Genomic DNA, 26,177 nt, shown 5'->3' with positions numbered 1-26,177 from the left:
AGAGGTAGCACTGACCTATAGTCCAGGCATTTGGGAGGTGAAATCGAGGTTAATCAGGAGACTGCTTCAAGCTTGGCTGCACAGCAAGTACCAGACTACCCTGGGGTACACGGCACCCTATCTCAAAACTAAGATGAAAAAAAAATGTCTGTATGAGCTCTTCTGTGCCAGGCATTGCACATCAGAGACACAGCAATGAGTGTGACAGACAAGCCCGCTGTCAAGCTGGCAATTGTTCATTGGTAATGACTCTTGCCGCCAACCTGCATTTCTGAGTTCAATGCATGGAACCTACATGGTAGAAGAGAGAGCTGATTCCTACACGTTGTCCTCTAACTTCCACATGTGTGCAGTGACTCACATGCATGCCCAAACATGCACACACACACACACACACACACACACACACACACACACACACACGAAACCAAGGCCTGCTGTCCTCAGCAACCAAGAGCATCCACTAGAGATGAAGGCTAAGGAGAGATCTGAAGAGATGTGTGAGTGAGTGTCCTGATGGTGGCCTTCCTGAGGAGCCTTTGAAGTCTGAACGACATGAGTGTGTCCGAGGAGCAAAGCTGTGTGACTTGTGCCTGCTGAGTGGGAAAGTGGAGCTGAAGGAAGACTTCAGGCAACTCAGAGCCTTACAGGAAAGCAGCCGCGCCCCCCCCCCCCTTGTTCACCAATGGTTGCATGACTTACAGTTTCACTTTGTTAAAGGAGTCTGTGTATTCTAAGCAAGCTACACTGAGCTACACTATCGGGCATCTTGTTAAATTATTCTGGTCCCTGGAGAGCTGGCTCAGTGGTTAAGAGCCAGACTGTTCTGCTGGAGGACCCAGGTTCAATCCTGCACCCACACAGTGGTTCACAACGGCCTGCAACTCCAGTTCCAGGAAATCCAGTGCCCTCTACTGGCCTCTTTGGGCAACGTGCATACTCGTGGTACAGAGTCAGACATGCAGGCAACTCCCCCCCACCCCCACAGCCTCTTCAGCAGTGTCTTTTCTTCTTGCACTTTGAACTCTGTTGGTGTTTCTAGGCCCCGTTCAACCTCAGTTCCAGTCCCCACTTTTAGATCTTGCTCTGTGGGGGCTTCTAGCAACAGGATCTGCCCGGGAAGACTTGAGATTGACACCCAGAACCACAGCCTTCACACCCTGTCCACCATCCATGTCACAAGGGGGGAAAGACAGAGATGGGTAAATGCAAGTCATCTCCGGCAGGGGGGTGGGGATGGAGGGGTCAGGTGGGGGGAATGGGGGGTGGGCGGGGAGAGAAAGAAACAGAGAGAGGGGGGCTGTCTCTGAATCTCAGAGGAATTGCACAGGGATAGCTCAGAGATGGCCTGAGCAGGATGGGTTTGAAAGAGGAAGGTGATAATCTGGGGAGAGGCCTTTAGGGCAGAGGCAGCACAGCGCCTGAGGCGGCAGTAGAGCAAACCTGGTGTGTGAGAAAGGAGACTGGTGTGGCTGGCAGCAAGGAGTGGGGGAGAAGAGGAGGCCCTGTCAGGGACACCAGAGAGAAACATGGGCTGACGATGAGGGTAGGTGGGGTGGGAGGTTGAAATGGAGTAATAGCTACAAATGTCCTCCAGAATCCCAGGGAGCAACAGTGGTGTGCCCTCTCTTGGGCACTCCGTGCATGCCGAAAGGCCAGATTTTGGAAAGATTGTGAAGCCAACAGAAGTTCCTGTATACAAGCTTCCATGGGTCTTGTCATGCTGGCGCACACTAGAAGTACTGCACCTAGGAGGTAGAAGCAGGAGGTTTAGGAGTTCAAGACCAACCTTAGCTACATAGCAAGTTGAAGACCAATCTCAGCTACATAACAGCCTGTCTCAAAAACAAAACAAAATTAAAAGCCCCAGAATTCTTCCTCTCTGTATCTCTATCACACACACACACACACACACACACACACACACACACACACACACATTGGGGACTGGTGGGGGGAGAAAGAAGGAGAGTACTGTCAAGGATTAAAAGCTTTTCTTTCCTGGAGAAGAGAGAATTTTTAGCTGGGAACAATGTTGTGGTAAATTAAAAATGTAGAAACCAGTTCCAGCATGTCCCCACGCCAGGCTGCCCCCTGGTACTCTCTGCCCCTGGCAGTCTCTCCCACCTTAGTTCCCACAGATGGGCCATATAGGACAAACATTATGTTTATCTCACCGGAAGCCACGCTCTGGTTAGTCTCTCTCCCTGCTGCCTCTCTGCTAGCCTAGAACTCTGTCCACTTTCCAACCAGCCTGATAAATTCAAAACTCCAGAAACTTGTACTTTAGCAATGGCTTTATCTCAATTTTTTTCTGTAAATTTTACACTCCAGGGTTGGAGAGATGGCTCAGTGGTTAAGAGCACTGACTGTTCTTCCAGAGGTCCTGAGTTCAAATCTCAGCAACCACATGGTGACTCACAACCATTTGTAATGGGATCTGATGCCCTTTTCTGGTGTGTCTGAAAATAAAATAAATAAATAAATAAATAAATAAATTCTTTAAAATAAATTTACATTTTACAACATGTCCACACTATCAGATGCTATGATATAATTTTCCCATCTATACAAATCATCCTGTACAAATCCATCCCTTATAAAATATTCATATCTACCTGTGGCTAACTAAGGCCACACAGGTCCACACAGGTCCACACAGGTCCACACAGGTCCACACAGGTCCACACAGGTCCACACAGGTCCACACAGGTCCACACAGGTCCACACAGGTCCACACAGGTCCAGGTCATCCTCCTCATTCTCTGTCTTCCTCCTCCCTGGCTTCTCCCCTCTTCCTTTCTAAACCGCTGTCCCCACCTAGATAAGACGAACTGTCCCATCACAGGTATTGTGCCAGCCCTCCTTGCGTAAAGACGACAACCTACAGGACAACATGGCTGGGTTACGCTTTTTGGAAAACTGTTCAGACTTCGGGGTGAGCACAGACTGCAGGAACAGTAGGCAGCAGATGCTGAGTGAGGACGGGGTGACTTGAACAGTGGGGTGTGGGGAGGGGATGGACAAAGCTCATCTTCCTCTGGGTCTTGGCACAACCACTCCAAAGCCTTTTGCTAATGTTTGTTTTTTTCCCCCCTCTGCTCAGAAAGCACTGCTGTCTTCACACAGAATGAAGTTCCCACTCTGGGATGCCAGGTAACCTTGGGCTGTCTTAAGCCTGTATCACTAGGTTCTGTGAGCTCAAAGAAAGCCTTGCATCCCTGGATATCTATGAACAAGATCAACACATCTGTAGATGACAACACCACCTCATGACGTTAAAAGGCTGGAGACCCCTTCAAGTATTTGCTAGATGTGTTTTCTGTACGTGAACAGGGAAGAGACCAATACATTGTTGGAGTTTACAGAAACATTGAAAACCTTTATTATTCTTTTCTAATTATAAAAGTATTATGGAGCTGAAGACAAAGCTTGCTTAGCACACTGGGTCCCCGTTGTGGGGGTACACTTAAATGCAACATAAATCTAACACCAGGTCAACGCAGATGACAAAAATTTATTGTAATCAAGCCACCACTCTGGAGCTGAATTCTGACCCTGAAGGGACATTGCTTTGCATAATTAAAGGATGAGGCCACAAGGTGAGGGCAGGCAGCAGCACCGTTCAATCATATGTTTTGACATAAGGTTGAGCAGGGGAGTTTCTGTTAATCAGGTTAGGGTAGGCTCCTGGACCTAGGAACATGACCTTACCAGTAAGGTGGAGAAGCTGTTCTTGAGATACCTGAACTCAGACCACCATCTCCTTACAGGTTGTCTTTGAGATGTCTGGATTCAGACAACTGTATCCTTCTAATAGAAGTGTTCAGCTATTGGGAAGTCCCCAACTTTCCGAGGGCCTGAGATCTTGAGTTTAGTTAATCCCTATGATTACGTGGAGTCTGAAAACGAAATGCTAGTACTTAGAATACATTTCTTTTGCTTCTTCTCAACAGTCCCAAACACAATAACCAGGTATGGTGGAACACATTTATACTCTCAGGACTTGGAAACTGGAGGCAGGAGAACCAGAAGTCCCTTGATCACAGTGTCAGCTTGAAGACATCCTGAATCACAGGAGACCTTGTCTTAAAACAAAACAAAGATAAAGAATGGGTTTTGGATTTAGAACAGTGTAGAGTGCTTGCCTTTCAAACATAAGGCCCTAGGTTCAGTTCCCAGCCTAGGGGGAAAGTACTTTTAATTTAAAAATTACATATGTATCTACATATATACATATCTAGCAGCACACAGAATTTTCTTTCTTGTTTTATAAAGAGGCTTTTGTGAGTTCTTAATTTACTTTTATCTAAAGTGAATGTTGATTTGCCTGCATGTATGTCTGTGTGCACCAACTGTGTGCACCACCTGTTGTTAGGTGTCCACCTGTTGTTAGGTGTCCACCTGTGTGTACCACCTGTGTACTAGGTGTCTATCTGTATGCACCACCTGTGTGCTAGGTGTTCAATTCTCTGGCAGAACAGTCTGAGCTGGGTCTCCGGCCCTTTGGCATTTCTTAAAACTTCATCTTCCATCTCTAGGTACAACTCAAGACATCTCTATAATTTAGAGCAACATAATAACAATGCCACCTTAAAAATATCCATTTTTAATACATTTATTAGGGAGTGTTTAAGACAAGGTAGGATGTAAGTACTTTCCTAGCATGCACAGCAGGGTTATCTCTCAAAGGTTAAAAAGGGGGGCAGAGAAGTGGCAGGAAAGAAAGACTTCCTGTCTTGGAGATAAGCAAGCTAGCACATCTATCGCTTGTTCATTCCGCTTATATCATCATAACAACCTATGTTAGCTAATTCTCCATTGTTAAATATCAAATTAGTGCTCTATCAAACAAATGCCCACATGATCTCCCCCTCTGTCTCTCTCTCTTTCACATACACATGCACACACATACAGATTTATTATTGTAATATAAATTATATTGGTTAATTGTCATAAGCTTTTTCAATTTGTTGAAAGCAGGTCCCAAGAGCAAGAAGGTCTACACTTGTCTCCTCTAAAACCCTTGGTTCTGGTTCAACCTGCTCCCCAAGTTCTATAGCAGGAAAAAAACAGCAAGCAGATACAGGTTTTAAAAAGTTGATATACTTGCTGGAAATGGTGGTGCACACCTTAATCTCAGTAACTGGGAGGCTGAGGCAGGCAGATCTCTGAGTTTCAGGCCAGCCAAGGATTCATAGTGAGATCCTGTCTCAAAAAAAGAAAATGAAACAAAACCCTACTCCAAACCTACGTGAAAAGTGTTCCTGAGAACAGCTTGTGGGCACAGCATTCCCAACAGAGTTTGCCATGCACAAGAGATGGGAAGCTCCTCCTTGGAGAGAAAGCTCAACTGAGAACCTTGGTTTATTGCCTTGGCTTCCTAGTCAGTCTCAGACTTGCTGTGAGCCCTGATCTGATGCTGTCTGCCTGTAGAATAAGAGATGGTTCTGGACTTCCTTTGGTCATGGTGTCATTTTCCATCTCTCCATTTAAGATGCATGCTGGTGCAGCAGTGACGGTGTCTCTTCCTGTATGGATGGCATGTTTTATAGGATCAGTGCTGTGGGTAGCAGAAGTTCCAGGCTCACAGAGGAAAATGATCAACAGCACAACCAAGGCAGAGCCAGCCGTGGCTCCCAGGTCACTGGGTCATATACAAAACCAATCACATTTAGACCATTCACAAAATCAACCATAGCCCAGAGGTTGGGAAGGAAGGCCCTGGCACGAGTCACCCAGTGACCCTTGCCTGCTCTGTGTGAATACAATCCCCAAGAGATACCATCCTGACAGAACCCTTTCCTATGGTATGTTCAGCTTAACCCTCCCTCAGAAAATCAAAGATACCACTTCCTAGAACTTTAGATGTCTGTGCTCACTTACTATAAAATGTGTGATATAGGATATCTTGGAATTTGGCAGTGGACTTGTAGAGACATCCTTTCTCCAAGGTTGTCTTCCTCCTTATCTCTTGGAGCACTGTAGTGACCCATACACTACTGTCAGTTGACCAAAGCTCCTGTGTCATCAGACTGGAGAGGAAGTGGTAGGTGGGGGGCATAGGCCAGAAGATACCAGCTGACTGCAGCCAGCGAGCCCGTCCCAAGTATGTGCTTCTGCAGAGACATTTCACTGGTTTGTCTGTGGCCTGTAGGTAATCAGTCTGGTGGGACTGGAAGAAAGCAAGGAGGCCCCAGCTGGCTAGTGGGCCAGAGTTTCTGGTTAGAGGTCCATAGGTCTCAAACATGGCCAGAGGATCCCTGCCTGCCACACTTTTGCTTATGCAAGATTTAAGAGCCATAAAAGCGATACACCAGCATTTAGACTGACTAGGGTGGCCATTAGGTATAGAGGCTGTTTAATTGTTACTGTTAGCCTTTTCTTATTTTTTTTTTATATTTACTTATCTTATTTGTATGAGTGATTTGCATGCGTATACGTGTATGAATTGTGAGTGGGTGCTCGGTTTCCCTGGAGGTGAGAAGAGGTGACTTCTTCTCAAACTAGAGTTAGGAATGGTGTGAACCATGCTATGGGTGCGAGGAACTGAACTCAGGTCCTCTGTGAGAGAGACACATGCTCTTGACCAGTGAGCCTACGTTATTGCTAGAGGTCTTTGCAGATCCCCTGGGCCAGAGTACAAGGCATTGGTGACCATGTCTCCGCATGCATGCACTTTAGTTCAGTTTTAATTGTACATCTCTTTGCTGTCCCCATGCTCCAACCATCCTCAGTTGATTAGTCCTACCTGTGGTGTTGGGGATGCACCCCCAGGCCCACCAAGGCTCTAGGCAAGCATCAACCAGGACTTCCTTTTACCTCTACTTCATATTTCATGTGCATTGGTGTTTTGTCTGTATGTATGGTTGGGTGAAGGTGTGGATTACAGACAGGTTTGGTTCAATTTCCTTCTTCCGTGTCCTTTGTATAGGTTGCCAGCAGAAGGTAACGGCCAGATTTAAGTTAGATCATTGCACCTCAGAAGATCTGGATTTAGGGTAGGTCTTCCCACTTCAAATAATCCAGTGGAGAAAAAAAAAAAAGCACTCCCAGGTGTAAAAGCCGTTTGGGTTTTAGTAACTCCACATGTAGGCAAGTTGATAACCAGGAAGAGCCGCCACGCTAGGCAAATGCTCTTTCACTGAGGTATAGACCCAGCCTTTGTTTTGTTATGCTTTGATTCAGAACATGTGGTAGTTTGAAAAATGGCCCCCATAGGCAAAGGGGGTAGTATCAGGAAGTATGGCCTTGTTGGAAGAAGTGCATCACTACAGGGCAGGCTTTGGCGTCTCAGAAGCTGAAGCCAGGCCAGGGTCTCACAGTCTCTTCTTGCTGCCTGCTGATCCGGATGTAGAACTCTCAGCTCTCCAGGACTAGCTCTGCCTGTGTGCCACCATGCTTCCCTCCATGATGATCATGGACTGAACCTCTGAAACTATAAGCCAGCCCCAGTGAAATGTTGTCCTTTATAAGAGTTGTTGTAGTCATGAGGTCTCTTCACAGCAACAGAACCCTAACACAGAATGTCACTGTATGGTCATGCTGGCTTTAAACTCACAGCCCCAAGTGCTAGTATTCCAGGTGGGTGGTACCATGCTTACTGGAGAATTGTAGGTCTGTGCTGTCTTTGATAAATGCAAGGGGAACGAACAACCCTGGCGGTGACAGATTTTGCAAATCATGTTGCCATTTCCTGATTACTCTGTTGACTTCTGTCTGAGCACTGAGGTCACCTTAGAAGCAGGGCTTCTCAGGGCTGAAATTACCTCACCAGTATAAAACAGGAATGAAGAGTAGCCCCAGAGACGGGTTTCCAGCTGTGCCCGGTCAGCACGGAGTCCCGGCCTAAACAATTGCACCCTGGGCCTTCATCCCCGATGTCCTCAGCAGGCAGGGCCTTTTCCTTCAGAGATCAGTGAATGGATTTGGTTTTTCCTTTTGTAGGATTTTGCAAATGGGGAGAGTATCAGCCTTTGGTCTTCCTATTTCCGAGTTTGCTTTTGATATTGGACTGTGGAAGTCTTGGGGACTGCATGTGGTAGCGGTCATTTCATTGAAGCCACTGTACTGAACTCCACCTGGGATCTACTGTCAGGCTCTGCTTCAAACAGGTGCATTGTAAATCCAGGTGTGTGTCAGTGGCTGGTGTGACACATGGAGTCTAGAGTCTTGTGCTGGTCTGTGTCAAAAGTAGTTTTCAGAAGTTAGTCCTCGTTGCCATCTAAACTATCTTAAAAAGTTCCTCACTTAAATTTGTGGTCTGTTTTCAAAATTATGTGTCTCTAAGTCAGTGAACTGTACTTTTAGAGAAAAAAAATTTTTTTTGAGACAGGGTTTCTCTGGGTAGCTCTGGCTGCCCTGGAACTTGCTCTGTACATCAGAGCATCCTGCCTACCTCCACCTCCTGAGTGCTGGGATTAGAGGCCTGCCCCATCATGCCTGGCAGTGTGGTCCATTTTCCCCTTTGGTTTTGGTTTTCTGAGACAGAGTCTAGTTTAGCTCAAATAGCTTCAGTCTTGGTATGATCTTGAACTCCTGACCTTCCTGTCGTTACCTCTTCCCAAATGCTAAGAGTATATAGGTGTGTGTATCTGTGTATCTCTTCCCTACCCCCTCTCTCTAAGAAAGAAAGGGTCTTGCTATGTAGCTTAGGTTGGCCTTAGTTTTGAGCCTGGAACTTGTAATCTTCCTGAGTCAAACACTCAAATGTTGGGATTACAGTCATGTGCAATCATGCCCAGCTGTCAGACGTTTACAAAGCTGAAGAGGGCAACATTCTGAAGCTAACATGGCAGTCCCTTTGACGGGGAAGAGCTGTGTTATGACCACTAGTTCCAGGGAGAATGGAAGAAAAGTCTGAAGAGAGGAATGAGGATGAGAGATAGTTCAAAGGACACAATAACTCACCAGGAAGGTGTGTGTGTTTGTGAGTGAGTGTGTGTGTGTATCTGTGTGTATGTATCTATGTGTGTGTATATCTGTGTGTGTTTGTGAGTGTGTGTGTGTATCTATATGTGTGTGTATCTGTGTGTGTGTGTATCTGTGTGTGTTTGTGAGTGTTGTGTATATCTATGTGTATGTATATCTGTGTGTGTGTTTGTGAGTGTGTGTGTGTGTGTGTGTATGAGAGAGAGAGAGAGAGAGAAAGAGAGAGAGAGAGAAAGAGAGACAGAGAAAGAGAGACAGAGAGACAGAGACAGACAGAAACAGACAAAGAGACAGAGACACACATGCTGCCTCAGGACTTCCCCAATGTGGTCCTAGCCCAAGATCTTTGTGGCCAAGTTGCTCAGAGGAATCACTCTCTTGGCTTGACCGCTGACTTCCTGTAACTCTTGAGCCTCACAGCTTCCTCAGCCTCATAGTTTTTTGTTTTGTTTTGTTTTAAAAGATTTACTTATTATTAGTTTATGCATTCATTTTCCTTTCCTTCTATACCTGGCCTGCTTGTATATCTATGAAGGTATAAGGTCCCTTGGAATTGGAGCTACAAACAGTTGTGAGCTATGGTTGCTGGGAATTGAACTTGGTTCTCTGGAAGAGCAGCCAGTACTCATAACTACTGAGCCATCTCTCTAGCTCTAGCCTAAGTTTTTTTCCACATAAGCCTTTTATTTTAATAAATAAAAAATATTTGTGGCTTAGATTTTAAATCACATTTACAGATAAGGAAGACTAGACCTAAATAGTAACAGTGAAGCTAGTGTTTCTGGAGGAATGTGTGCCCCACATGCACCTTACGCCCAAAGAGCAGGGGCCAACATGCATAACTCCTTCTAGACTAGAGCAGGAGCAGGGAAAGAATGGGTCCTTGCTGAGGGCTGCGCAGCACATCTGACTCCACCCATCCCGCTGCAAACCAGTGCACAGCTGTGGTGTCACATGAGCTGGGGCTGGGGTCTTGCCCACACCAAGTGACCCTTCTGTTGACACTGAGACAAGGGCATTAGCTGTATAGGGTGTTCATTGATTACCAGTATTAGAACAGAAAGAGGAAGCCATACAGATAATCTGTTTCTCCAGGAGTACAGCTGTGGTTGAATTGCATCTCCTTAGGCTCAGTCCAGAAACTTCCTATTGGCATTTGCACCAAACAAGGCTCCAAGGACTTCTCGCATTATCTGTTGGGCTATTAGGTCCAGTCGGCTTTCCAGAGTGTTGGAAACCTTTATCCTGTGGTCCCCATTATAGATTTAAACTTCACCAGCCATGTCCTCAGGCAGGTAGGCCTCCTGGCCAATTTGGACATCAACATCACTTTCCTAGGTTCCTCCCCCATGTAATGGGATAACATCCATTTCATATTGGGAGCCCTCTCCAATTTAATGGAGTATTGAAATTGTTTTAACATCTAGCCAGCCCGAATTGCTTTGTTTTTCTGTTTGCTGTAGTTTTGTTTTGATAGGGTCTCCCTATTTTGTCCAGGTTGCTCTGGAATTCACTGTGTGCCCGACCTCTGAAATTGGCTGTTCGATGATCCTTGGCCTCAGTAGTGAGTGCTGGGATTACAAGTCCCTGGTCACGGTCTGAATTGGACTGTGCTGAAATTTCATTAGTGTTGTTTCCAGTGTATTCCCTTGCATACAGACAACAGTGAAAGGATGAGCCTATAGGTCATGATGTCCTGGGTCCAAATTCTAGCCAACCACTTTCCAGTTACAAGATTCTGGGAAAATAACCGTTATGCCTCTGGATTTTTATCGTAAATGTAGAGAGCAACTTCGTAGGGCAGTTTATCAGACATGTTGGCGGTGCTTCCGCTAGGAGTGATAAACTCAGTGAAGGGGGCCGGGCGGCGCGGGACAGGGCTCAACATCTTTTTGGTGACAATTTTATACATAGGAATTGCTTTTTGTACTGCAGCCTTCACCAAAGGGAAATCTTGTTTTCTCATTCGAGGCTCCAGCAGCTGGTACAAGCCCTGGAGGACCAGCCCGTCCAGCAGCACTTGGTACCTGGTCGCATCTTTTACCACCTGCCGAGTCTCTGTCTTGCCTCATTTAGCAGATCAGTGATGAGGTCATCTCTTGCTCTGAGGACTTTGAGCCTTGCTTGATTCATCAAGTTGGACATTTGAATTTTCTTCTGCTGCTCAATCTGCTTTTCTTTCTTCTCATAGTATTCCATAATCTTCAATCTCTAGGTTTGCACAAGACGACCTTTCTCAGTGTTGAACTCTTCTTCTGCCTTTACATCTGTTTCTTCTACTTTCTCATTGGCTTCTTGTTCAACGGAAGCCATCATGTGCTTAATCTGCTTCCGTACATCTGCATCGCTGAGCGCCATGGCGAAGGCAAAGCTCGGCCGGGGAAGCCTCGAATCTGGGCTCAAAGTGACGGAGGAGCAAACCCTACACGAAAACCCCCAGCCTCACAGTTCTTAAACAGAAAGAAAAACAAACAATAAACAAACTGTGGTTCAAATATACATGTCTCTCCATGAACATACTGGAACTCAGTAGAACTTAGGCTGAGGCCCTGGACTCAATTCCTGGAATAAAAGGTGTTACTACATCCAGATGTCATGTTTGCCCTTCCCATCGCTTCCTCTTAGCATGGCAGCTATGAGGGCTCTGCCCTTACAGGCAGTGTTAATACTCCATCTACAGCCTCAAGGGATAGTCTGTCCCTTTCTCCTATTAAAAAGCCTTTATTTAATTTGTGTGTGTGGGGAGTCCAGGATGGCCAGATGGTGGCATCAGATCCTTGGAGCTGGAGTAGTAGGAGTTGGAGAGCCACCAACTTGGGCACCTTTATCTGCTAAGCCATCTCACTATGTAGCTCAGGTTGACCTTGAATGCCACAAACCCCCCTGCGTCAGTTGGGATTACCCAGCTGTGAAGGTTTCCTGCCCCTTACACTCCACGGGGCTTCTAACTTCCCATTTCTCCTTTTGTAATGAGAGTTCTCATTCTACTTCTGTCCCTCCCCTGAATTTTGGAAGCTCCTAACTTGCTCAATGTGACAGGTTCAAAACTGGAAGAAGATCTGGTTCCCTTCAGTCTCAAGATGAGCCAAATGTTAAGTTTCACCTTGTTGCGTGTAATTATTAAAAAAAGCTACCAACGCTATTGCCGGCTACTCTCTGACTGTGGCGGTCTTCCCGCCCCATGGCTACCCCTTGCTGCCGCCCACATTCCCAGTCACTCCACCCCCTATGGCTAGCTGTCAAAAATCCCCCAGATACTCAGTAAAATCAAAACCCCAGAGGCTTGCAAATGATCAGTCAGATTTATAACAGTAAATTCTCAACCCACAAAACACCCACACAGTGAACTCAGAGTCAATTGATACAAGCTACCTACCTTGGACAAATTGCCCTATGTTACTCTATTGCTCTTCTATGATGTCCATAGCTGCCTGTGGCTACTTCAAGTCACGTGGATCTGGTTCATCTTCTTCGTCCATCTTTCTCTGTCCTTTCTCTGTCTCTCTGTCCCTCTTTGTCCTGTCTCTAAACCTCTCAGCCTGCCTTCTTTTTCCACTGTCCAATCACAGGCCTTATCTTTTACCTGCCCTCATCTGCATATCAACAGCAATCCACCCCATCTGAATCCAGCTAGATAACAGTTTAGGAGCTGAGTGTAATGGTGCACCCATTGTCTGGGTCAGCATGGGAGGGAGGCGCCATGGGAGGGAGGCACCCAGCATATACACACCTCCAGTGCTGTGTCTGTGACCTACTGCCCCAGTTTGATCCTCCCTTTCTTTTGAGACAGAGTCTTCCTAAGTTACCAAGGCTCAAACTTGCCATCCTCCTGCTTCAGCCTCTCAAGTAGCTGGGATTACAGGTTAAGTGACACTATACCCCGTTTTTATGCTTCTTAAAAATAAATAGTAAAATCGCACATTTGTATTGTTTGAAAAATAATCAGTTAATAAAGAAATGTTTATCACTCCTTCTTTGGAAATAGCCACTATTTGGAACCAGGCTGTGGAGGGATGTTGCTCTGTTGCTTACCTAGGCATGAAGGCCCCGTCATTCTAGACTCAGTAAAACAGGTATTGTGGCATAAGGCAATGATCCCAGCACCATGGTGCTGGGTGCAGGAAGACCCAGAGTCACCCTCAGCTCTCTAGTAGCTCAATGTTTGTTTGTTTGTTTGCTTGTTTGTTTTAGGCGGAGTTCCTCTGTGTAGCCCTGGCTGTCCTGGAACTGTATAAACCACACTGGCTTTGAACTCAGAAATCTGTTTACTTCTGTCTCCTGTAACTTTAGTCTCCCAATTGCCAAGACTAAAGATGCCACCATGCCTGCAAAGATGTGTATTTTTAATACATTTGTTTGTTTGTTTATTGTAGCAAGGCATGCATGTGTGAGTAAGAGGACAATTTTGGGGAGAGTTAGTTCTTGATTTTTACTGTGTGGGTCCCAGGAATTAAAGTTGAGTCACTAGGCTTGCAGCAAGTGCCTTAACACACTGAATTATTTCACCGGCTTCATCCTCAAGATTTTCAAAATACACACATGCAAATATTACTTTGTTTTGTCCTCGAGATGGGGGTCTCATATACTTGAGGTTAGTTTTGAATTCACAAAGTAGCTGAGGATGATCCTGAACTCTTGATTCACCTGCTCTTACTGCATCAATTTTTTTTTTTTTTTTTTTTTTTTTTTTTTTTTTTTTTTTTTGTTGAGACAGGGTTTGTCTGTGTAGCCCTGGCTGTCCTGGAACTCACTCTGTAGACCAGGCTGGCCTTAAACTCAGAGATCTGCCTGCCTCTGCCTTCCAAGTACTGGGACTTAAGGCTTGTGCCACCACCGCCCAGTTCCCTTCTGGGTTCTTTAGGCTTTATCTGTAATAAACACCTGTTTATACAAATACATTTGTACTTTAAAGATAAGATCCACAGATGATAAAGAGGATTGTGTATTTCTCTGAGTTGGGTCATTCATTTACTATTATACTTTCCAGACACCCATAGTCCTACAAATTTTACAGCTTCATTTTCTTTACATGTGAATAGCATTCCAGGATGTATCTACATGACATGTTCATTGTCCATCACCAGTTGATGGACATCTAAGCTGCCTCAGTTCCCCTGCTACTGTGAGTACAGAATGTGATCTCGGATGAGCAAATGGTTCTGTGATCAGGTATTTACAATGGGCACAGGCCCAGGAGTAGTGGAGCTGGGTCACTTGGTAGTTCTAGTTCCAATTTTTTGAGAAATCTACATATTGATTTAGTTTGTCCACCAGCTGCAAATAAGGGATGCTCTTTCCCCACATCCTCATCAGTATCTGTTGTTGGATTTCTTCATGACAGCCATTTTGACTAGGGTGAGGCAGGATGTGGAAGTTTTAACTGACATCTCTCTGACTAGGGATAGTGAACACTTTAAAGAATACTTATGTGTTTCTTCTTCTGAGAAAAGTCTATTTCATATTTTCCTCTTTCCCTTTCTGATGGATGTAGTCCTGTCTTGCCTGGGATTTACTCTGTAAAGCAGCTGGTCTCAAACCTAGAGATCCCACTGCCTCTGCCCCACAAGTGCTGGGCTTAAAGGCATGTGCCACCACAGCTGGTCTAGACTTGTATTATGAAGTGTATTTCCCACATTTTCCTGTCCAATTTCAGTATTTAAGATAATCCACTTTGAACTGATATTTTTTTCCAGGTAAGAGATAAAATCTCTTATTTTATCTTTCTGCAGTTAGATATCCAGCCTTTCACACACAAAGCGCTAAGTGTTCTTTTCACTGCACTTTTTTTTTGACACTTACGTGGCCAATTCAGTCACTGTTAATATAGTCAGACCTAGTGTGTTGCTCCTGCGAGGCCAATACAGAAGATTTCTGTATAAGGCCAGCCTGGGCCAATCAAAAGCTCATCCTAAACAAAATACCAAACACAGGTGTACACACACAAACACAAACACACAAACACAAACACACACAAAGACATGCAGACACACACGCACTCATTTGGAAGCATTTCTCATATATGTATATGTATATGTATATACACACACACACACACACATATATATATATATTCATGAAGTTGTATAGTCATCTCTACCTTCTCAACCCAGAACATTAAGCATTACCTAAAGAACTTAAACCCATCAGCAGCTGCTCTCTTCTGCTCCTTGTTAGTCACACATCCACATTCTGTCTCTTTAGGCTTACCTGTGGTGGGAGGGATGTAGTTTAATGACAGACAGCGGGTAAAGAAGCCTAAGGCATTCCATTTGAGTTCCCACGCCACACATACAAACATGCACTAATGCTGGACATGTCACTCAAGTGACATCCCACTTGTGAGCCTTTGTGCCTGGCTGCTTTCCCTGAGTGTCTTCAGGGTCTGTCTGCGCTGTAGCAAGCCCTAGTGGTACCTGACTCTGGTCTCCGTTCCCAACGGCAAGTCTTACAGGCTGCCAGGCCTTGCTCTGCTGCTTCTGTAATAACGAATGTTGCTGAGCATTTCTTCATGTGGTTGTCAGCCGTTTACACTTCATAGTTAAAGAAATGTCTGCTGGGGAGAACGCTTGTTTAAAATATGAATAAGTGACTGGACATGGTGCCTCACACCTTTACTCCCAGAGCTCTGGAGGCAGAGGCAGACAGATCTCCATGAGTTCGAGGCTAGCCTGGTATATGGAGTGAGTTCCAGGACAGCCAGGGCTACATAGAGAAACTTTGTCTCAAAACAAAACAAAACAAAACAACAACAACAAAAAAAACAAAACACAAATAACAATAAAAACAAAATCCAAAAAAACCCCACAAATAATATGAACAGAAAGACAAATAGACAGTAATTCATCTGTTTGATGCCTGCACTGCAGAAAATATTGCTATTTTTAATTTTGAAAAATATATTTATTTATAAAACTTTAATTAAGGGGGCTGGAGAGATAGCTCTGTGGTTAAGAGCACTGACTGCTCTTCCAGAGGTCCTGAATTTGATTCCCAGCAACCATATGGTGGCTCACAACCATCTGTAATGAGATCTGATGCCCTCTTCTGGTGTGTCTGAAGACAGCGACAGTGTACTCCTATATAATAAATAAATTAATTAAAAAAATAACTATGTGTGTACAATGGGTGGAGCACATGTGGAGGTCAGAAGACAACTTTGATCTCTGACCTTTATGTGGGTTCTGTGGAGCTTGGACTGTCGGCTAACACCTCACTCAAATCCTTTTATCCACTGGGCCATCTCAAGGGCCCAGTGATTTTTTTTTTTTAAAGAAAATAAAATTTAAAAAGCCCCTCCCCAAGGTTGTCTTTTTAAAGCCATTGTTGTTAAGTTGTTTTTGTGTCCTCAGTTTATGGATATTCTTGAGTGCATCAGCATCATCCTCTTTGCAACTTACAAACGTGTCCTTCAGTTCTAAGGGCTTATTTGTTTATTTATTTTTAGGAACAAAATAAGCCAAAAATGGTGGTGGTGCATGCACACCTGTAATCCCAGAGGCAGGCGGATCTCAGATTTCCGAGTTGGAGGCTAGCCTGGTCTACAGAGTGAGTTCCAGGATAGCCAGGGCTACACAGAGAACCATGTCTTGAAAAAATAAATGCAAACAAGAGAAAAGAAGGAGGAGGAGATGGAGGAGGAGAAGAAAGCAAGAAAGAAAGAAAGAAAGAAAAAGAAAGAAAGGAAAGAAAGAAAATTAACTCTGAAGCCTGCAGCTCTGTAGCTTGCCCCAGGTACCTCCCCTCCACACCCCCCCCCCACCCTTTATCACTCACATTCTTCCTCTGTTGTTCAAGCAGCTGCACTTTAGGGATGCTTCCAGAGCAACCCTCTATCTGATTTGTTTTGTTTGTTTTGTTTTAGATTATAATATAATTACAGCATTTTCTCCTTCTCCCTCATCCTCCCCTCTGCTCTTCACTGCTCCCTCCCCCCCACCCCCCCCCCCGCCCCCGCTCTCCACCGCTGCCCCCCTCTCCCCCCCCCACCGTCCCCCAACCCCTATCAGGCTTTGAAGAGTCTTCCGGGGCCTGGTGTGACAGCGGAGGTTGCCTAGCTGAAATGGCAGTAATTTAACCGCCTTGCTGTCTGCTCTTGGATGATGTGAAAATGCAAGTAGGCACAGGAAATGTATCTAACCTGCTTATACTTCCTCTCTGAACAGGGAGGTTTCACAACCCGGACAGGAGCACACCCCTCCCTCCACCCCCACCCAGTGTCATCAGCCTGGAGGCCCTGAGAAAGTTCCACTGGAGGGGCCCTGTGCGAGAGGCACCATTTCCCTCTTCCTCCCGTCGAGGTTGCCAGCAAATCTCAAGAGCTCTCTGAAATCCTGTCTGGACCCATAGGTCCCTCCAAGGCGCAGATGAGTTTCCGGATCCTCGGCCCCAGAATTTTGCTATTGAGACTATTGCTGTTTGGTAGGAAATGTAGGAGGGATGGGGAAGGGACGTTATCTGGGACAGGGGAAACCAACAGCTCTGTAGAGCTGAAGATGAGGAGTCACTCCAAGGGGCCGGATGGTGTGGGACCCAGGAATCTCAAAGAGAGAAGTGGGAACCCACACAAACTTGAAGAATGATATCGAAGGGTGTGGAAGGAAGAGAGTGTGGGGGGCGGAGCGGGGTTTAGGTAGATGGTTGGAGGGACCCAGGATGGGAGGAGAAGGCTGGGTCATGTTACTACTCCACTGTATTACCTCTCCTTGGAGTTTTGGGCAAGGCTTTTCCTCTTTAGAGGTCTGCCCCTCTCTTCATCTGAAGGGAGGTGAAGAGGGTACCCTCATCTCTGACATCCAGGACACAACGCACTAAGTCTTTCTGCAAGGAAAGCTGGGCCAGCAAAGGATAGTTTAGAGGCTGCAGAGGACACTCTAACTGCCTGAGACGGGAAGGGTGTTGGATTCTAGAAGGCCAGGAGATGTGTGTCTGGTGGATAGTTAGGGAGCTTAAGAACAGTCACCTGCTGGGTTCAAGGTACGTGATTTCTTGAGGCTGATCATTGTGGTTCTCAGGTGCTGTGTGGCAAGGTCCACAGAGGAGTGTAGTGTGTGGAGCACCCATGGGGCCTCAGCACAGACGCTTTTGGTTCCTGCGTGGGAACTTGGTCATTCTCTGCCTGAAGGCCCCTTCCCTGGCTTCTTTCTCATCGGCCTCCACCTTCTTACCCTTCCTTCTTTCCCAATAGGTCCAAAGGGAAGTTGAGTCCTCGGGGGTCTGGGTGGAGTTGCCTGGGAGACAGACTGTGTGGTCTCCTGTTCTCCAGTCCAGGCCCCAGAGGGAAAGTCCTGGTGCCGTTCATCCCTGCTTGGGTGTAGGCAGTCTCGTGGGTTTGGAGGAGCTGGTCTCAGGGGCAGCACTGGTCTGTGGGTATTCAGATAGGAAGCAGCTGACGGAATTTGCTTCCCACAGCCAAGGCCTGGAGCTACAACCTGGACACACGGCATGCACAGAGCTTGTATGCAGATGCTGGAAGACATTTTGGGTACCAGGTGTTGCAGGCTGGAGATGGGTGAGCTGTTACTCTTTCAACTACCTCTAGTAGAAGAATAGGCATGTAGCCCCTGCGACGGGGTGGGGGTTGGCTCATGCCAGGGGCTGGCCTCCCTTCTGAGAGTGTCTGCTAGGTGGAATCTTTGAAACAGGAGCAAGGCTCTCTAGTACCATAGAATGAGGGTGATGGCTAATATGCCATAGGGGTGTCTGAGGATCATCTCCCCTCTGCTTCTTAAGTCATCGCCTAGCTAAGCACAGAGTTGATGGTGGCGGTGGTGATTGTGGTGGCGGAGGTGCTGTTTGAATACCAGGTCTGTGTGTGTTAGGCCAGTTCTTCACTGAGCTGCATCCAGGTTTGTATTCTTTGGAGACAGGGTCTCTGTAGAGCAGTTGCTTTCACACTTGCTGTAACTGAGCACAGGCTTGAACTTCTGACCCCTTATCCTCCTCTACCTCTGGGGTGCTGGGATCACAGGCAGATGCCACCAGACCTGTTTCTTCGTTTGTTTGTTTTAATTTTATTTTGAGACCAGGTCTTATTAAATTCCCCACAGCTAGCTTGGGACTACTATCCCTCTGCCTCCGTCTGTCTCTGAGTAGGAGAGGTGACAGGCCTCTGTCACCACACCGAGTCACAAATAGGTTGATTGAATGGAATTGATGACTACTGAAGGAAGCTCTAAGGTGTCCACCTGACTCTTTGGGCCTTGGATTTTCTAGAATGCAAATGAGAAGAAGCCTTGGCTATTAGGAAAGAGGGGGTACGGGAGCACCCCTGAAGAGTAAGAGCTGCACTGCCTTGGCAGCGAGTCTTAAGCATGCAGTTGTTGGGCTTCGTGTGTGCTTGAGGGGATACTATCGTGTGCTTGTGGGTGTTAGGGCAAACGGCTGGAGTCAGCGCTCTCCCCCCCCCCCCCTGCTTAGGAGAGCAAATCTGACTCTGCCTTAAAGCCTGCTAAGCACCCCGGCCCACTAAGATACGCAGCTGGTCACAGATCCGGGTCTATTTGCATTCTCCTACAAGCAGACATCCAGTTAGACCAGTCCCTTTTGTTGAAGATGCTCTCTTTTTCCCGTTGCATGGTTTCGGGCCTCAGTGGGAGGAGATGCACTTAGGCCTACAGGGACTGATGTCCCAGGACGGGGTGGTACCCAAAGGGATCTTCCCCTTCTCTGAGGAGAAAGAGAGGGGATAGTGGGGGGAGGGGATTTTAGGGATGAGACTGGTAGGAAAAGAGGGATGGGGAGGGGGCGAAATTGGGATATAAAGTGAATAAAAAAAAAGATATATAGTCAGGCAGTGGGGGTGCACAACTTTAGCTATAGCACTTGGGAGGCAGAAGCAGACAAATCTCTGAGTTTGAAGCCAGCCTGGTCTACACAGCAAGAGTGAGATTTAGGGCAGCCAGGACTACACAGAAAAACCCAGTCTCAGAAAGAAAAAAAAAATGAAAGAAAAAGATACTTAATGGATTGTGGTGTACAATTTTAATCCAAGCACATGGAAAAGGGAAGAAAGTTGGGTGTGTCTGTGAGTTCGAGGCCAGCCTGGTCTACATAGCAAGTTCTAGGACAGCCAAGGCTACCTTTATAGTGAGACCCTGTCTCAAAGAGGGGGAAAAAGAAAGAGAAGAAGAAGGAACGGATAAGGAATAAGAAAAGAGGGACCGGGTAGGCAAAGGCCTGGGTAACCTCGTTTCATGCGTGAGCTTTTTCATCAGGGTTGTCGTGGGAGCTCCAGGTGAGGGGAACAACACAGGAGGTCTCTATCACTGTCATCCAAGCAGCGGTTCCTGCCAGCCAGTCAGTCTACGTGGTGAGTAAGGAGGGAAGGTGAAGGAAGTGGGCTCCCAGGAAACCCGAGGCTGACCCCAACACACTTGACTACGGAGTCCTTCCATCCTGCCTTTTCGGTGCCTACAGGTTCTAACCACACCTCCAAGTACTTGGGAATGACCCTGGTGACAGATGCGGTCAAAGGCAGCCTTTTGGTAAGAATTTCAGATGGCTTCAGAGCTGGTGGAGCTGAACTCTAGGAAAGAGATTGTTAAAGGCGGTGGGAGGAGGAGCCGGATGTGGAGGTATAGACCTGCAATCCCAGCACAGGGGTAGCTGAGGCAGCCTGGACTGCACAGTTACAAACCAGCCTGGGCTATGATGAGACCCTGTCTCAGAGGATAAGAAGATCTGACAAACTGTTAGTAGTATCCGAGAGTTGGTTGAACTGCTGCTTACTGAGAAGGAACAAGGAGCTAGAGATCTTTTCTCACAGTCTGGAGATACATAGCTGAGGTTGGCCTTGAACTATCGATGCCTCTGCCTCTGACTGAGCTATTATACAGGCTGCTTTTGTTTATTTTAAATTTCTAATAGTTGCTTTTATTTTTCTGAGACAAGGTTTCTCTGTGTAGTCCAGGCTGGCCTGGAACTTCTCCTTCTCTTGCTCAGCCTCCCCAGTGCTTGGATCACAGGCATGCACCTCATGGGGTGCAGTGTTTAATTGTAACTTGTTTACTAGTCTACTATTACAGATCAGGCATTGTGCTAGACCCCATGGGGTAAGGCTATAAGATACAAAGGCAGAGAAAGGACAAAAGCCCTGTGTAGAAACAGCTGTCTGGCAGAACAGAGTAGTCATAAATACTGTCTATTCTGGAAAAGTGAGGCTTGATTTGGTAAGTGAAGGTTGTGGGGTTGGGAGGGGCAAGTCTTAGAAATGTGGGGCGATGCCTAGCTGTACACAGGACACACGATGAACTTTGAAGGTTAGATGCCGTTCGTTCCGTAGATGTGAGCATCCATTGTTACAGAACGCTGGCTGGAGATGTGGAGACCCTTAGAGGCTAAATAAATAAATTAATTAATTTAAAAAAATGCTTTGCTTTGAAAACCCTTTGGAAGTGAGGAGGGGACAGGACTCTGGAAGCTCCTGTTCTCTTCTGAGAATGCATGAAAGGCACAAAGCACAAGGAAGCCTCACTTTTCCCTTCTTGGCTCTCGTTAGGCCTGTGATCCTGGGCTGTCTCGGACATGTGATCAGAACACCTACCTCAGTGGCCTGTGCTACTACTTTCCCCAGAGTCTGGAGGGGCCTATGCTACAAAATCGCCCTGCTTATCAGGGTAAGGGATTGAACACCCAATGGGTAAAAATACCTTTGAGAAGCTGGCATCCTCAGGAACCAGCATAGCAGGCTACACTTTATCAGTCAGACCTGTTTGCATGTGGTCTCTGCAGAATGCATGAAGGGAAACGTCGACCTAGTGTTTCTGTTCGATGGCTCACAGAGCTTGGATAGAAAGGACTTTGAAAAAATTCTGGAATTCATGAAGGATGTGATGAGGAAACTCAGCAACACTTCTTACCAGGTACCCATGTAAACCCATACCATGAATACCATGACCCTTAGTCACAGACTCAAGATGCCCACCTGAACTGGCTTGAGCCATTAGGTGTATTGTGAGGTGTGTCTTCAGAAAGTGTGGGCAGGGTTGTGCCTATAACTCTGGCAGCATCAAAAGCCAGGAGTCAAGAGTGGCCCAGTTCTCTGAGGTTATTTCTTTATCTGTCTTTATCTTCTACCTCTGCTTTCTTTGTAGATGAGCTCCCTTTTCTCTTTAGATTACATGGGTAGAAAACTAAATTCTTCTTCTATGAAGCCCCAGTTCTAAAGAGATTCTGGCTGGCCCAGCCTCAGTTAGGTGACTGGTTGAGATAACTGTCCAGTTTGGGGGTTTTCTTCACAGACATGGTTCCTGGGAGCTCTTCCTACTGGTAAGTTAAGTGGGCTCAGAGACCAGGAGCCCAGCACACATCTCCAAGAAAGCAGAGGTTTCTTTAATCTTGTTTCTACATCTGTTTTGTCTTAATTTAATCGGTCTTAATTTTTCTGAAGAATGATTTGAGGTTGGGGAGTGATGTTGGGTTACTTGGGATCTGTATAAGAATCAGAGACTGGGGTTGGGAAGTTATCTGGGAAGCAGTGATTACCCATCAGTCACAAGGCCCTGGGTTCCACAGCTGTAGGGGAAGCAGAGACTGGAGCAGACAGTGAGAAGGGACCTGTAACCTATACCAAGTCTTCTTTTTCCTAGTTTGCTGCTGTTCAGTTTTCCACGGATTGCAGGACAGAATTTACTTTCTCAGACTATGTTAAGCTGAACAAGAACCCCGATGTTCTGCTAGGCAACGTGCAGCCCATGTTCTTGCTGACCAATACCTTTCGTGCCATCAACTACGTGGTGTAAGTCCTCTCTTGAGGAAAGACGTGCCCGTGTCTAGGCATTGGTGCTATGTGAGCTAGGCTCTTCCAGCGGTGGCAGACAGGAAGTCAATGGGCTGGTGCAGAGTGCGGCAGTTGATTGTATAAATTCAAGCAGAGAGCAGCACGTGGTTGGCCCATATCTTAACCGCAGCCTGGGGAGGCTTCTGAAGGAGGATTTGGAGTTTTATAGGTTGAGACCAGCCTGGGCTACATAGTAAGACCCTGTCCTCTCCCCCCACTGCAACTGTTGACCCCCAAATCAGGGGATTGGAATGATGGCTTAGCAGTTTAAAGAACCCAGAGTTTGGATCCCAACATCCATGTAACAAGCTGAGTATCTAGGACACACCTGTAACCCCAGTTCCGAAGGAGATAGAGCCAGGAGGGTCACCTGGGGCTTGCTGGTTTCCAGGCTAGGTAAGAACACATGAGCCCTGGGTTCAAGGAGATCCTGTTGAGAAATATATAGAGCGACAGTGGAAGACACACTGTGTCTCCTCATGGCCTGCACTGGAGTGTACAGGCATGTGTACACACGCACACACTCGCACACACGCACACATACATCTTTAGAAAATTTCCCCAAACCTACCTTGAGCCAGGCATAAGGGTGCCTCCTCCTAATCTTCCTGCCTCAATCTCCCCAGTGCTGGGCTTGCAGGTGTGCACCTCTATACCATCTAGAGAGGGATCCTGCTGATAAGACTTCTTAGGTGTGAGGACCTGAGCCACACAGATCCCGAGGAAGCTTTCCGTCACAAACATCTTAGACCGTCAACCTATAGAGAGACAGGTTGCTTGGGTGCATAGTTTTGGCAGCATATGTGTGCTGGTGAGATTGGAGCCTGGGGCCCCATGGTGCTAGACAAGCATGCCGCCACCAAGCTCCCACCCCCGACTCAGTTTTGGAAACATCAGTCCATGATCGTCCAGGCTCTACGGCAATGGACTGTTGTGGTTCATCATGGCAGGAGGGTAAGCCAGAGGTGACGGAGAAGTCAAGGAGAGAAAGGGGAACGAGGCAGGCTCTTACTATTCCCTTTAGTGACTTCAAGGTCTCTCACTAAGTTCCAGTTCCTGAAAGTCCCACCAGCTGCCGACAGTGCCACTCAGGAGACCAAGCCTTGAAGGACACTTACAAGCCAACTTTAGCAAATTTGGAATGTTCAAGAAGAGCCAGATGTGGTGGCACATGAGTCTAATGTCAGCATTCAGGAGGCAGAGGCAAGGGCAGAGAGACAGAGAGACAGAGGGGCAGAGGGGCAGAGAGACAGAGAGACAGAGGGTCAGAGAGACAGAGGGGCAGAGAGACAGAGGGGCAGAGAGACAGAGAGACAGAGAGACAGAGGGGCAGAGAGACAGAGGGGCAGAGAGACAGAGAGACAGAGGGGCAGAGAGACAGAGAGACAGAGGGGCAGAGAGACAGAGAGATAGAGGGGCAGAGAGACAGAGAGGCAGAGAGACAGAGAGACAGAGAGACAGAGGGGCAGAGAGACAGAGGGGCAGAGAGACAGAGAGGCAGAGGGACAGAGAGACAGAGAGACAGAGGGGCAGAGAGACAGAGGGGCAGAGAGACAGAGAGGCAGAGGGGCAGAGAGACAGAGAGACAGAGGGGCAGAGAGACAGAGGGGCAGAGGGGCAGAGAGACAGAGGGGCAGAGAGACAGAGAGGCAGAGGGACAGAGAGACAGAGGGGCAGAGAGACAGAGAGGCAGAGGGGCAGAGAGACAGAGAGACAGAGGGACAGAGAGACAGAGGGGCAGAGAGACAGAGGGGCAGAGGGGCAGAGAGACAGAGGGGCAGAGAGACAGAGAGACAGAGGGACAGAGAGACAGAGGGGCAGAGAGACAGAGGGGCAGAGAGACAGAGGGGCAGAGAGACAGAGAGGCAGAGGGTCAGAGAGACAGAGAGATAGAGGGGCAGAGAGACAGAGGGGCAGAGAGACAGAGAGGCAGAGGGTCAGAGAGACAGAGAGGCAGAGGGACAGAGAGACAGAGGGGCAGAGAGACAGAGAGGCAGAGGGGCAGAGAGGCAGAGGGGCAGAGAGACAGAGAGGGAGAGAGACCGAGAGACAGAGAGACAGAAGGGATGAGAGACAGGCAGAGGGGCAGAGAGGCAGAGAGACAGAGAGATAGAGGGGTAGAGAGACAGAGAGGCAGAGGGGCAGAGAGACAGAGAGACAGAGGGGCAGAGAGACAGAGAGGCAGAGGGGCAGAGAGACAGAGGGGCAGAGAGACAGAGAGGCAGAAGGTCAGAGAGACAGAGATAGAGGGATAGAGAGACAGAGGGGCAGAGAGACAGAGAGACAGAGAGGCAGAGGATTGCTTCAAGTCCGAGACATCCTGAAATACATATGGAGTTTAGATCAGCCGGAGGTACATAGGGAGTTTAGTCAGCTAGACCTACACACTGCAACCCTGTATTGCTTTTGTAGGGGACAGAAGTTTTGTTTCCAGCACCCATACTGGGCAGCCTGTAAGTCCAACTCCAGGGGATGTAATGCCTTCGTCCGGCCCCTGCAGGCCTCTGTACCCATGTGCACATGCTTCCACAGACACACGTGAATACACATAATTAAACTAAAAAAAGAAAGAAAAGGGAACCAGGTCAACTGTGGCTGGGGAGAGCAAAGGAGAGGGGACTCAGGAGAAGATGTGGTCAGAGGCATGGTGCTAGGACTTCAGATGAGTGAGGATTGAGAGTCTGTAGTGAGGTCTTGGCTTCCCCAGAATAAGTCACAGACATTCTAAGCAGAGCAGCAATGGTCTGACTTATGTTGATTTGTGTTTTGCCTTATGTTTTGAAATACAGTCTTATTCTTTTAGCTCAGTACTAGGGTCAAAGGCATTTTATACTTTAGTGCCCAAATCTGATTTATGTTCTTAAAAAGATTCCTCTTGGGTTGAGTGTCATGGCACATGACTCCAGCACTCTGGAGGTGGAGGCAGGTGACTTTCTGGGAGTTCGAGGCCAATCTAATTTACATAGTGAGTTCCAGACCAGCCAGGGCTGCATAGTGAGATCCTGTCTCGAAAATAGATAAATAAATAAATAAGAAAGAAAGAAAGAAAGAAAGAAAAAGATTCTTCTGCTGAGAAGAATACATGGTGGGGAAGAAGAAGCTGCTGATAAATTGCTTGCTTGGGAAAAGTGACTCCAAATTTCCTTGACCTCAGAATCCTTTTCCCCATCGGAACTTCATATAGACGAACGCCCATAGCTGATTAAACTGTGCTTGTCATGTGATTAGAATGAAGGGTAGGTGGAACCCAGAGTCACCCTACTTCAAACTTCCCCATCGATACAAGTGGACTCTGGGACATGCCTCTGGGCTACCCAGAACAAAGAGAAGCCCACCAGTCCAGAGGGAGAGGGTGGTCAAAGGGTGAGGTAGGGGACTAGGAGAAGACCAGAAGGCTTGGGACACCTGCCTGGTAGATTGGAGAGAGGCTTTTGAGTGATTGGCTGAGCAATGAGTGATCAGTGAGCAG

General features: G+C 47.0%; 1 protein-coding gene and 1 pseudogene across 5 annotated transcripts in view; one reads left to right on the top strand and one right to left on the bottom strand.

The window, feature by feature from the left end:
• Positions 1 to 10,061: 10,061 nt before the first annotated feature.
• On the bottom strand, positions 10,062 to 11,309 carry LOC308418231 (V-type proton ATPase subunit E 1-like; annotated as a pseudogene). The gene is made up of 2 exons: positions 10,826 to 11,309; positions 10,062 to 10,265 (listed from the first exon to the last, which is right to left on the bottom strand). The product of its transcript is annotated as a V-type proton ATPase subunit E 1-like (transcript).
• Positions 11,310 to 17,234: 5,925 nt separating this feature from the next.
• ITGAL (integrin subunit alpha L) overlaps positions 17,235 to 26,177 on the top strand; it is a gene marked incomplete at its 3' end in the record, with an annotated part of 30,148 nt that continues 21,205 nt past the window's right edge. For all 4 annotated transcript variants that reach the window (XM_080912118.1, XM_080912117.1, XM_080912116.1 and 1 more), the window contains exons 1-7: positions 17,235 to 17,349; positions 18,340 to 18,439; positions 20,145 to 20,239; positions 20,347 to 20,414; positions 21,428 to 21,545; positions 21,661 to 21,791; positions 22,518 to 22,666. In XM_080912118.1, coding sequence (XP_080768244.1) covers positions 17,295 to 17,349; positions 18,340 to 18,439; positions 20,145 to 20,239; positions 20,347 to 20,414; positions 21,428 to 21,545; positions 21,661 to 21,791; positions 22,518 to 22,666 — 716 coding nt within the window. In that variant the 5' untranslated portion in view covers positions 17,235 to 17,294. The remainder of the gene's footprint in view (positions 17,350 to 18,339; positions 18,440 to 20,144; positions 20,240 to 20,346; positions 20,415 to 21,427; positions 21,546 to 21,660; positions 21,792 to 22,517; positions 22,667 to 26,177) is intronic.

The sequence above is a fragment of the Micromys minutus genome, assembly GCF_963924665.1.
Source record: "Micromys minutus genome assembly, chromosome: 2".
In the NCBI taxonomy this organism is placed as follows: domain Eukaryota; kingdom Metazoa; phylum Chordata; class Mammalia; order Rodentia; family Muridae; genus Micromys; species Micromys minutus.
This window is presented reverse-complemented; position numbering and strand designations above follow the sequence as displayed.